Source organism: Xenopus tropicalis, chromosome 2 (assembly GCF_000004195.4).
Source record: "Xenopus tropicalis strain Nigerian chromosome 2, UCB_Xtro_10.0, whole genome shotgun sequence".
Classification (NCBI taxonomy): Eukaryota; Metazoa; Chordata; class Amphibia; order Anura; family Pipidae; genus Xenopus; species Xenopus tropicalis.
This window is the reverse complement of record NC_030678.2, coordinates 65,094,272-65,107,748: the sequence shown is the minus strand read 5'-3', so window position 1 is coordinate 65,107,748 and position 13,477 is coordinate 65,094,272. Positions and strand designations below refer to the sequence as shown.

General features: G+C 39.2%; 1 protein-coding gene across 2 annotated transcripts in view; it reads left to right on the top strand.

Moving 5' to 3' along the window:
• The window catches only part of tbc1d22b (TBC1 domain family member 22B), a 64,366-nt gene extending 61,708 nt beyond the window's left edge, over window positions 1-2,658 (top strand). Inside the window, exon 13 of one of the 2 annotated variants that reach the window (XM_012963770.3) lies at window positions 442-2,658. Coding sequence is in view for 1 of the 2 variants with exons in the window: in XM_002936221.5 (XP_002936267.1) it covers window positions 442-570 (129 nt within the window). In the remaining variant the exon portion in view is untranslated. The remainder of the gene's footprint in view (window positions 1-441) is intronic. The other variant, XM_002936221.5, reaches the window with a different exon arrangement.
• The last annotated feature ends 10,819 nt before the right edge of the window (window positions 2,659-13,477 follow it).

Here is a 13,477-nt window from a genome sequence, read left to right as displayed (position 1 = left end):
TTGTACCTTGCCATGAGATTAGACTGTTTGAAACACAGCTATTTCTGTAGTCTACAATTCCAAGGTATTTTCTGTTGTTCAGAAAAAAAAAACATTACCAGCGCTCAGTTTACCTTTAAAGGACAAGGAAAGGCTAAGTCACTTGGGGGTGCCAAAATGTTAGGCACCCCCAAGTGACTTAAATCACTTACCTTGTACCCCGGGCTGGTGCCCCTGTTAGGAGAAAACAGCACCAGCCTGGGGTACCTGTCGAGAGTGCTTCCCCTTCCTACTCGCACTGCAGCCAATTGTCCCGGACAAACGCATGCGCAGTAGAGTGAAAAGCCGACTTCTCTGTTCAAAGTTCGGCATATCACTCTGACATTTCCAACATTTTTTTATTTTGTGTGTTAATTTGATTGCTTTGCAAACAGTTTATCCAATATTATTATTTATTTTCAGGGTCTGCTTATGTTGCTGCAGAATTTGCCAACTATCCACTGGGGAAATGAAGAAATTGGACTCCTCCTTGCAGAAGCATACAGATTAAAATACATGTTTGCTGATGCTCCCAACCATTACCGTCGGTAGATGCCAAATCACTGTGCCCTTATACTCCAAAAAAAAAAAGCACTCTTTTTCTTTAAATTTTGATAGATCCACGTGCCAGTCACTCCTAGATGCTAATCAGCACATACGTACTTAGCAATCCAGTCACCATCATACTGCATAAACACACTATAAACCACATCTGTAAAAAATTCAGGGTTAATAGTATGTAACACTGCATAAACTCATCATTGTTCGGCAAATTCGCATATCTGCTGTGCAGTGCGCAGATGGTACTGTTCTACATGCAGATTTTGCCATGTATTTAAAAAGACATCACTTTGCATTATCCTTGGCACGGTATAAGTCCTAGAGTAAGTATGTGTATATAAATCGGTCTTTATATGTATATGGACAAAGGTGTACAATATTGGGATTTATTGTGTGTAAAATGTGGTTCAGTTTATCCTCTTAAGCATGTGCTTACCTGTTCAACAACAGGTTGCAGTCTAGTTCATATTTTTAAATAATCAAAGGCTTTGTTCATCTTTAATAAAAGAATTTCAGCTTATCATTTGTTGAAATGTTTCTTTTTCTACCCTTTCCATCCAGGCTACTTGCCTGCTTATACCACGTGAAATATCAAAAATGTTCCTGTTATAAGGTTATCTGTAAAAAGAAAAAGTGACAGAAAAGTACTCCAAATATAAACACTTCATTGCTTTATTAATAATTTAAATGTGGCATTTAATTGATTAATGAACACACTACTATACCAAAAGGAGGCTTCCAACCTATATATATATATATATATATATATATATATATAATTAATTTGAGGGTTCGGGTTTACTCCGTTCAATTAGCCACACAACTCAGAAAACCTTTAAAAAAAATCTTCAAAAGAGTCAGGTCACTCACTGCTCCTTATCGGTGGTCTGGGTGCAGTGCCCCAGACCCGCAGCACACCAGGGCAGCGGTGAAGGCTATACAGCTTTATTCATAAATACATCCTAGGATGTATTTATGAATAAAGCTGTTTAACCTTCACCGCTGCCCTGGTGTCTGATTAAGTGCGTGCCACATGGTGGTTTGATTCGGCATTTTATTGATTAGCCTATATTTCCATTTACTATACAATTTAAGGCATTTTAAGGTTATGCCTTAGAGCCCTTACACTATGGGTTTTTTTCTGCCTGGTTGTACCCACAGGCCTTCATATATATGTTTTTTTAGTACAGGTGTCTTCATCTGTGTTTTTAAAACAACATTCTGCAATTTTATGCATTTGTAGCGAGTTTAAAATACATTAAAATAGAAGCATGCATGATGAACTCCAAGAAAAAACACTTGCATTAAATATTTCTAAATTACCTTGTTAAGTTACTGCTATTGCTGGTGTTTATTCCAGCATGCAAAGATATCGTGAAAGCAGCAATGTACAGTATAATCATCCCGAACAATGAAAAAAAACAACAAAGCAAAACTTGAGGAGTGCTAACTTTTATCTATATCAAACATTTCATACAGTATTGACTTGGGGGGTAGTGGATAGCAAAAGGTTAACAGAAAAGAAAGGTAACCATGTTGAAGACGGTACTAAAATAGGGTTTAACATTCATCTAGATGTTTTAAATTTTGTTAATTTGTAGGTCTTTTGATATATTTGAAGATTGTCTAATTTAGCTTTCACCATTTGTATAACTTGGGTACCTGATTTCCAAGCTTTTGCTATGAATTGTTTAGCAACAGAAAAGATGTGTGCTATACTTTTTATGTTAGGCTTTTCCTCAGTGATAAGCCTGCAACATTTGTTATACGAGCTGCTAAATTTAGGGAAGTCCCACGAAATATGCATAAAGCACCCATTTTTACTACACTTCCTAAAACATAGTGGGGAGAAAGTGTATAATATTTTCTCTTGCATCGCTTAGTATGCATTTCATTTGACATACCTTCAAATGCCAGTGTGTAATGGCTCTTACTGGGAAAATTAGACTTAAGTATCTTTATTGCATGAAATAAATTAAAGGTGGAAAAGCCGTGATTATTTAAATACAATTTCTTTTTGTAATGAACCTGCTATTGATTTTGACATTAAAGAATGAATCCATGATATATTTTTTTAAATGAGTCCTGTAAAAGATTTTGTATTTTGTTCTGTTGTAAATCCATTATATGGCAAATTATTTTGTTTTTTTCTTAATCCAACACTTTAATTTTCAAAATCTTGTGTGTGTTTTTTTTTTTTTTTTTTATGATAGAGAATCTGTGTGAATACCTTTTAGTAACTTCAAAAGTAAGTTAAAGGATTGCATGGTTCAAGGCACTGGCATTACTATAGAGAAACCCCTTGGCTGCAAAAGGGGACAGGGGGCCCTGGACTGTGAGGTCTGCCGTATAGAAATTCCCCTTCTCTAGGTGCCCCTATCTCAAAAGTTGTGCACCCCCAAGAGAGGAAAGGGAACAGGTAGGAGTTGCTGTGCGCACTGGGCCCTTCCGAAGATTTTTTGTGTGTGCGTGGTGCCATCTAGTTCAGCCAGTGGTTCAGGTCACTATGATAAACACTTAAATGGTTTTTTAATACAGAAAAAGGAAGAGTTCACACAAACAGAAAACGAGGGATACACTTTCTTTTTTAATTAAAAATACAGACTATGTCAAAGATTATATGGGACTGATACAGAAGTACCAGTGCAGTAAATTATTAAAATTTCATTAAATATAGCCAAGTCAAATGTTCATCTCAGATAATCCAACCTCAGCACAAAACGGTTAAACATATTAAAGTGGCAATATACCCCCAATAATAGGGGTGTGAGGCCCAAAATTGGGTTAAATTGTGCATCCTGTGGACAGAAATCTAATAAGCTTTTATTACACCGGTGGGGAAGAAATGTGCATACAGTGTTGTACATTAGACTTCCAAATTGTTAACATTCTGTCATGTCTATTTATACCCCTCAGTTGGATATTTCCAATAGCCCCCACTGCTTCCAAATCTTGTTCAATCAAAGTCCAGTGTTCCCATTATCAGTTCATCTTTTGTGATGCTTCTTCTGATGCTTGACGATAACAGGAGTCTGGACTTTCCAAAACATCATGTGTCATCTGGGGTGTTCCAATAACGTGGGGTGATGAGAAATGATTCAGCATGTTCTTAAAGTATTTGCAAGTTAAAGGCAAATGAGCATTACTTATCTGTAAACAACTTATGACAAATGATCTAAATAGTTTCTTCAAACTTTAGTCAGTTCAGGCCTAGAATATATCAGAAGGCCTTAACTTATTCATGCTTATGTATAAACCTGTCCTCAGAGGGGTTGTGCAGTTTTTGGTTTTTCTTGGACAAGGTCAAACAAAGTTAAAGCTACTTATGTTTGGTAGATAATTAGATTAGTAATTATATATCAGAAGAAAAACAGCTCTTGAAGCACCACGGCCAGCCAGAGAATTGATAAAAAAATCCAATCTTTATTTACATCTTTAAAAAAACCCAGACCGCCTAAACATAGAGTAGTTTAAATTTTCCTGTTTAGTTTATAAAATAAAAAAAATAAATAAATTTGTGATTAAACCAATAGACGTAATTTAGGTTCAGCAGTAGCTGTATTCATTGAACACATGTTGAAGCACTATACTACGCCTTTATAAAGAGTATGGGCAATGAATGGAAGCTCAATTGGTGGGAAATAAATAACAAATATGGTGGGTAAATAAGAGTAAATAGGAGCCCATAGGCAATTTCTATAGCTTTTGGGTATTGGTCACCAAATCTTACAGCCTGAGTTTCCCTATACATGACTTTTTATAAGAAACATTATTTTAAATACAGGAGAGTGATACTTTCTAAAATTGCTTGGTTGTTACTATTCAGTTATTATTGTTGAAAATAATTGCCAATCGGATGTAGATACGTAACAGAAATTACAGCACTCAGGACTTCTAAAGGTATAAATGAAAAAATTAGGTTTATGTATCCAATGTTTTTGATTACTAGGTTTGGTCACTTTATTAACACAACAAAACGTGCTGTCATTAGACTTTCTTATATAATTGTAAAAATCCTGTCTGTGCTGTCATTTCTGCTATGTATCCACATATTTATATAGATACATAGGGTCTACTCCAGGGCACCTACATGGCCACTTATGTATATACACAGTAATATGCAAAAGTTTTAGGCAAATTGTGAAAAAATGCTGTAAATCAGGAAAGCTTGAACAAATGGCATCAATAATTTGTGTGTATCTCAATATGATATATATCTTTTAATAGTGAACGTTGTGAACTTTTGGGTCAATTATCTGACTCTCTTATTATTATTATTAACATTTATTTATAAAATGCCAACATATCCCGCACACTGTTCTATAAGTGGGTTTCATACATTGGACATACTGATTAACATATAAAGCAATCAGTAACCGATACAAGTGGTAGCATCCTGCATCAAATTTATAGTTAATTTATAGCATAATTTAGTATTGTCAGAAAAAAATAGATAGTAACATAGTAAGTTAGGTTGAAAAAAGACATACCTCCATCACATTCAACCATAATGCCTATATATTATCTGCCTAACTGCTAGTTGATCCAAAGGAAGGTAAAAAACCCATCTGAAGTACTTTCTATGTCCACCTCCAGGTCATTAATAAACAAGTTAAAAAGCAAAGGACCAAGAACTGACCCCTGCAGTGCTCCACTAACAACACTGACCAAATTAAAAAATGTTCCATTTACCACCACTCTTTGTAATCTGTCTTAATTTACACTTTTACACTGGTTTCCATGGTTACTGTGGCTCACTTTAGGCACCATTTCTCCTTGTTAGGGGTATATATTGTGTATATGGGTTTTCAGTCTGTTGTTTTGTCTCTGAGGAAGAGCAGTGCCCGAAAGGTTGGATCTTTTCATTAACATGCATTTTTTACCTGCACCTGGGCAATTGACTATTACATTGATGGGTTGTATTCTTCTCTGCCTTCTGTTTAAATGTATGTATATATAAATAAATATATATTTGTATAGCAACATGATACATATTGCCATATAGATTTGTGCTAGCTTAACTATGGTCAAATATTAAGTACTGTTGTATTGTATAATTTTATAAAAGTAGAATGATTTGCTTAAAGTAGACTTCAACATTTCAGTACATTATGAAGTATCATTGCAACATTCTTCGAAATACAAGATAAAATGTTACAAAGAAGATACCAGACAAAAAGGTTACATCCGCTAAGTCATTGCTCCCATGCTGGGCACTGGTAGATAAACACCACATGACAAAAGTATGCTACAAAAACAATGCAAATCTCCCATAAAGTGAAACAAGAGCACCATCCAGCATTCCCTGTTCATGACTGCATATACGCACTCACTATGCAGACATATGATCAAACAATTGTTTTTTTTTACATAAAATAAAAGGAGAACTATATGGCTACTGTCCTGTGGTTGCCATGGTGACACAAGACGAATGTTTGAAAAAAAGTTCCTTAGGAAATTACATATCACATGTTCCCATGCAACTCATGGTGTGAAGCAATTACAGAAAGGTGAAGATTAAACCACTACAGTTATGGTTCTTATAGATTGATGGAATGCTGATGTAATTCTAATATTTAAAAATGGATTATGAGCTCAGCCCAGCAATTATAAATGTGACATTTGTTAAGGGATTACAATTAAGATGGTGTTATGGAGAAAGTCATAAGTAATAATTAGCAAAGATCATGTAAGACAAATTGATGACATTATGGGGCAGATTTATCAAAACACGAGTTCGAATCCCGAATGGGAAAAATTCAGATTGGAAACCAAAATTTCTGAAGATCGCAAATATCACGAAAATGCTTCTGAAAAAATCGTATTAGTCACAATAATATCGTATTGGCGATTCGAAATTTTCGTACTTAACGAGTGTAAACAGCGGAAAACAAATACGAAAAAGTCGTGAAAAATACGATTGGACCGATCGAACAAACGCACGGAGTGTTCGTGGATAAGTAAATGTGCCCCTATGAGTTTAGTAAGGCTAGGGTTACACCCCATGCTATGATCATCCTATCCCTGTGCCTGCACCTGGAGCCACTGCATAAACCTGGGTGCAGGAATATGGACAGAATTTCAGAGCCAAAATTTAGTCTGTGTGCCTGCTCCGTTATTTTTGAATACATTTTTTTTTTTAGTTGTAATATTGGTATGTAGGCAGAAGTAGCCAGCACTACACATTAGAATTGCATTCCGGGATGACACTTTCTGGATGGTATTAATTGGTCTGCATAGTTTGTGTCATCTGCAAGAACCAACTACAAGTACTAGCACACTTTAGATGGATTTTTTGCCTTCCTTTGGATCAACTAGCAGTTAGGCAGATTTGATACATAAAAGATTGAACTTGATACATGTGTTTTTTTATCTTATGTTACTTAGATTCTAATAAAGCAGATATGGTACCACACAGGTTACTAAATAAGAAATATTGGCCTGGGTCATAATATTTACACTAGGATAATGAACTGGCTGAAGTATAGACTACAAAGAAGAAACATTTTCTAACTGGACCCAGTGTTGTTAGTGGAGTAGTCCAAGGATCTGTCCTTGGTTGCTTATTGATAACCTTGAGGTTGGCATTGTATGCCCTGTGTCTGTTTTGCTGATTATATGAAATTGTACAAAACTATGTTCCATGTAGGATGCTGCCACTTTGCAGACAGATTTGTCTAAATTGCAGTTAATTCTCCCTGCAGACCCATGGGTTGGTGGGGAATAGTGGAGTATGAGTTAAAGATGCAGTAGTCAGTACTTTGTAGTCTGGTTGGAAGTAAAGTGTGGGTAAATTCATTTTAGTGGTGGTGCAGCGTATGATGCAATAGCTAAAAGTTTAAAAGCCAGGGTATTCATTATCCCTTTAAGTGAACCCTTATGTTCTGTGGATAAAAGTACCCAAGTGCATATTGTAGATTCTATGTTCTGCAGCACTTCTGGGTCCCCTAGGCTAGATTTGTCATACAAAGACATATTTTACCACACATGAATCAGGAGGTGTGTTTTTTGGTAGCCATATATGCCATGAAATATGTATGCACTAACTTCATTTTGGGGTCTCTAAATGACAGATACTTTGGTAATATGCAAAATGATCATCAAATTGTTTAGTGGACCCTTGGCATTCATACTTAGGATGTTTTTTCTTGGTAGCTAATGCTATGTTGGGAATAAGATGAATAAAAGTGGAAGCTTTGAGGCAATTTTTAGGTAATTAATCAAAGCTGCAACTTTTTGGAATGCATTGCAACTCCATATTTTGGAGTAGAATTTAAATTTATCCAAATGTGTACTTTCCAAAAATATATGGTTTTGGGGGGTCAATGCAGTTTTTTGTGTTTTTACCCCACAAAAATATCTCTAAATGCCAGATATTTTGGTGATCCTATGCACAATGGGCAGTAAATACACCTAAAATGAGAGAGCACAAAATGTTCAAAAAATTTATTAAGGAAAAAATCTGAAAACTTGAATGTAAAACTTCAGCATCCATAAGCTTGTGAGTTTATGTTGAAGTAAATGGCCCAGCGGGGGGTTTAACCCCCTATGGCTGGGCATGGGAGTGTGGCATGAAGTTGGTGTCCTGGGTGTGGCGTCTGGTGGGCTATTGTGGATAGTATTAGTGGAGTTATAGGGAACATTGGACCCCTCCTGATTGGTCCGCACAGCCCACCAGACGGTCAGCAGACACAAGGTTATTTAAGGCACCTACCCAGGCTAGCTGGTCACCTCCGTTGCCATTTCAGCTAGGTTTCCTGCGTCATGGATAGGGGAGGAGTCCTCACTGCCCAGTCTGGTAGAGAAGATATCAAGCATGTTGTGGAGTGGCTGCCCCACCATGTGGCGCCTGAAGAAATTACATGCATTTTATGTCCAGTCTCAGGCCAGCATTTGCTGGAAGACCTGTCAGAAGATGTGGCTAGTGTTGAAGTATATAGCGCTTCAAGCAGCTTTCCCAAGCCAGTTATAAAGCATCGCCTTGTGGGCCAAAGTGCCTGCAAAGAAGGGCGTTATGAAGTGTAAAAAGCCAGGGATACAGGGCCTAATAAGTTTACCTAAGGGCACATGGCCTGCAATATCCCCACCTCAGCACACTGGGAACCCGGAGCAACTTGGTCTTTAAACTCTGAGAAGTGGTGAGTTATCTGCTGTATCTACACCACAATCTTCTATTTCACAGAGACAAGAGGACTTCCAGATTTCAAGCACTAGTGCAACTCAGACTCCCTCCATGCTTCAGCAACTTGGTAATGTATCTCATTTAAATTACATTACTGTAATTAAGGAAATGATGCAGTCACTGTCCATAGTTATTAACAAATTTCAGGATGGGTCTGGGGCTTCAGACAGAGTTATCCCTATTGGGGTTTCAGAAGCCAGGAATACATTGATATCTTGTCTTTGTTACCATCTTATAAAGAATTTATAAAAATGGAAAAAAAAGGGAGATAGTGAGGAAACTACAATAGAAGGCGGTCAGTAACCAGAAAATTTTCTAATTGGTTACAGGCTTTTTGTATTTTTGCAAATGTACTATGTTCAAAAATCCACATCTTTTGCACATATGGCGGTATCTCTTGGTTCAATTATGATGAACGTTTTCGTCAAAAACTTGCAGTTACATCCAGCGTTGACATGGGGTCACAAAGACGTGGACTTATGGATGGGAATGTTGGCACTGAAGCTGACATTTCCATCCACAACTTGCCCAGCAACAACAAAACCCAATGTGCGTTGGGCTTACAATGAGATGACATGTAAGTGGCAAGCCACATGTCGGTACAAGCATGAATGTGTGCACTGTGCAGGGAATCATCCTGCATTTTGCTGCATTCGCAAATTTACATGTAACAAACCCAACACAAAGGATCAGCAAGTAAATAGCGACGTGACCAATGAACTTAGCAAACATTTTGCCTTGGCTAAGCATAAAGTAACGATACCTGGTGGTCTAGTGGGGCGTCAGTGCGCGCATGACATTATTTTGGTGCCAAATTTTAATATTTAAAGCGCTTTATTGCCCTGTATTCCTTACCCAACGTAGGTCTACTTCCTGTTAGTTCCTGGGTGCGTTCTAAGTGTTGTTTTGCCATGTTCTGACTCCTGCCTGTCCTTGACTATCCCTGTATTGCTGCCTGAACCAACCTGCCTGTTTTGACTATTCTGCTGGATTTTGACATTGTACTGCGCTGCCTGATCGTTGCTGACTCTGACCTGTCCCTGAGTTCTCTAAATTGTTCCTCTTCCTGCAACACCTTCAGTTCCCTTGCCTTCTCAGAACTCTCTCCTTGGGTCTCTCACAATAAGTTCTGGCGGCATCTGAGTAGCGAAGGGCTCCTCCCGACGTGAAAGGCGGCTGTTATAGGCGGAAGCGGAGGAGAGACCAGACCCTTGGCATCTGTTCTGAGTTTTGGCATACCGATCATGACATTACATTGGGCCAGATATGGATGCTGAAGGGGCTGCTGCGCCCCCTACTTCCTCTGAGGCTATCAAGGCAAATCTCCTACAGCGTCTTGGGGAACAAGAAGCTCAGCAGGATCAAATTATCCAATGGCTCCAGAGATTATCTGTAAGGTTGGATGTGCTCCAGCAACAGCCAGTCGCTCCAGGAAGCAGATCCCTACACACAGCTCCGGGAATACTAGTAGAGGAGCCTAAGGTGCTATTCCCCGAAAAGTTTTCCGGGGAGCAAGGTAAATTTTTTGCCTTCCAGGAGCCATGTAAATTGTATTTTGGGTTCCTCCCTCGCTCTTTTCTCACTGAGGAGCTCAAAGTTAATTTCGTTATGGCCCTTCTGCTTGGAGATCCACAGCTATGGGCATTTACTTTACCTCCCTCTGATCCAGCCCGTATATCCCTTGATTCCTTTTTTTAAGGCCATGGCAATCATCTATGACAATCCTGATCGTTCTGCCTCTGTTGATTCTGCTATTCGTAATCTCAGGCAAGGTAAACGAAAGGTCGAGGATTAGAGTTCCGTTGGGCGGTAGAAAGGGGCTGGAATGATACTGCCTTACGAAGTCAGTTTAGAGTGGGGCTATCTGATGCTGTAAAAGATTGCCTGATTAATTTTCCCGCTCCATCCTCCCTAGACTCCCTGATGCAGCTTGCCATTCAGATTGATAGAAGGCATAGGGAGAGACGCCAGGAGAGAATTCCTGCAGCTGCTCCTCAAACCTTTCCTACAGAGTTCGTACCCAAACCCAAGGTGGGTTCCTCTAGGCCCTTATAAGAACCTATGCAGTTGGGTTCTACTCGCTTATCATCTAAAGAAAAGGGTCGTAGGCGGGCTAACGGGTTGTGTTTGTACTGTGGGGATAGGGGTCACATCCGTAACACCTGTCCCAAAAGGCCGGAAAATGACAGAGCCTAAGCAGGTCTGGGGAGTTCTGCTTGGGCAATGTAATTTCTACTCCTCAACAATATTCTCATAAGCTCATGAGATATGGGTTGTGTGGAAAGCTCGGCTTTCATTGATTCTGGGGCAGAAGGGAACTTTTTAGCTACTAACTTTGCCCGCAGACATGGTATACCCACACTTCCTTTATTCCCCTCAGTCAAATTATTAGCTATTGACAGTACTTCTCTTGGTTGTGGGGTTATATCTTTCAAGTCCGTAAGTTGTTCCATGTCTATGAGCTCTTTCCATGTGGAACAAATTTTCTTTTTCTTCATAGATTGCCCACATACCCGGTGATCTTAGGTGTCCCCTGGTTGCGTAAGCACAATCCCCAAATTGACTGGCTGACTAATAAGATACTTCAATGGGGAACCGATTGTCAGAGGTTATGCATGAAGCCCGCCCAAGTTCTTGCTGTAACATCTTTACAGGAGTTACCTTCCCCTTACTCCCCTTTTGCGGACGTCTTCTCTAAAAAGGCTGCCAAAACTCTTCCTCCGCACAGACCTTATGATTGTTCCATAGATTTAATTCCTGGTTCCTCCCCTATTAGAGGTAAAACTTACCCTCTATCTCTTCCTGAGACCCAGGCTATGGAGGAGTATATTAAAGAAAACCTAGAAAGAGGTTTTATAAGGCCCTCCTCCTCTCCTGCAGGTGCTGGTTTCTTCTTTGTAGAGAAGAAAGATGGGGGTCTTAGACCATATATTGACTAGGGGTCTAAACAAAATCACGGTCAAGAATCGTTATCCCCTTTCCTTGGTTTCTAAACTCTTTGATAGAGTAAAGGGAGCCACTATTTTCTCTAAGCTTAATCTAAGAGGCGCATATAATCTAATACGAATCCGGGAAGGGGACGAGTGGAAAATGGCTTTTAACACCCGAGATGGGCATTATGAATATTTAGTAATTCCCTTTGTGTTATGTAATGCCCCTGCCATCTTCCAAGAATTGGTAAATTACATTTTCTGTGATCTCCTAGGTCGATGAGTAGTAGTATACTTAGATGATATTTTGTTTATTCAAATACCCTGTCTGATCATCGTGCCCATGTTCAGGAGGTTTTACTTAGATAAAGGCTTGTATGCCAAAATAGAGAAATGCATTTTCTCTATTCAGTCTCTTCAGTCCATTTTCTTGGGTATATTATTTTCCATAAAGGTTTAGAGAAGGACCCAGCCAAGGTTCAGGCTATCCTAAACTGGGTACAACCTTTGTCTCTGCAAGCCATACAAAGGTTTTTCAGTTTTGCCAATTATTACAGACAATTTATTAAGAACTATTCAACGCTAATGGCTCCAATAACTGCTCTCACTAAGAAAGGTGCTGACCCAAGTATCTGGTCAGAAGAGGCCTTAACAGCCCTCAAGCTACTAAAGGAAGATTTTATTTCTGCTCCTATATTCCTGCATCCTGATTCAGCTCTCCCTTTTCTGGTAGAGGTGGATGCTTCTGAAGTTGGGGCAGGAGCGATCCTATCACAGCGTCACCCTGTTACCAATAAAGTTCACCCATGCGGCTTCTTTTCTAAAAAATTCTCTCCTACGGAGATGAATTATGATATAGGTAATAGGGAATTACTGGCCATAAAATTGGCATTAAAAGAATGGAGACACCTCTTGGAGGGGGCTAAATATGTGGTTACAGTATTCACAGACCATAAAAACCTCTTGTATATTTAATCAGCTAAACACTTAAATCCTAAACAGGCCAGGTGGGCATTATTCTTTTCTCATTTTAATTTCATTATAACCTCGGTAGGTTAGACGAAAAGACCTGGCGAAAAGACCTGGCGAAAAGAACGTCAAAGCAGATGCCGTCTAGAAGTTTTGTCTCCTACCCTCTAGGGAGATGTCAACCTGACCCTATTATTCCTCCCAAAGTACCCCCGGGAAAGTTATTTGCTCCAGAAAACCTTGGTGAGGCGGTTTTCTTAGAAGCCCACGATTCTAGGGTAGCTGGGCACCCAGGCTGCAACATGACCTGTTCCCTTCTGTTCTCACACTCTCTGGTGGCCAACTTTAAGACAAGATACTGGAAATTATATTGATTCTTGTTCTGTTTGCCAACACTCTTAACCTTCTAGATCCTTGCCTCAGGGGCTGCTACAGCCACTCCCTATCTCTGAAAGACCGTGGACTCATATTTCCATGTATTGTGGATTTACCCCTTCCAAAGGGAATACTGTCATATGGGTGGTAGTGGACCGCTTTAGTAAAATGTCTCATTTTATTCCACTTCCCGCCCTCCCATCTGCAAAGTCCTTGCTGAACGTTCCTTGTCTGATATTTTTAGGCTCCATGGTGCTCCGCTGAATATAGTCTCTGATAGGGGGGTTCAGTTTGCTTCTAGGTTTTGGCGGGCTTTCTGTTTACTGATGGGTACGGATTTGTCCTTCTCAGCTTATCATCCACAGACCAATGGGCAAACAGAGAGGAAAAATCAGTTTCTGGAGCAGTACCTCAGGTGTTAAGTCTCCAGTAATCAATCCCT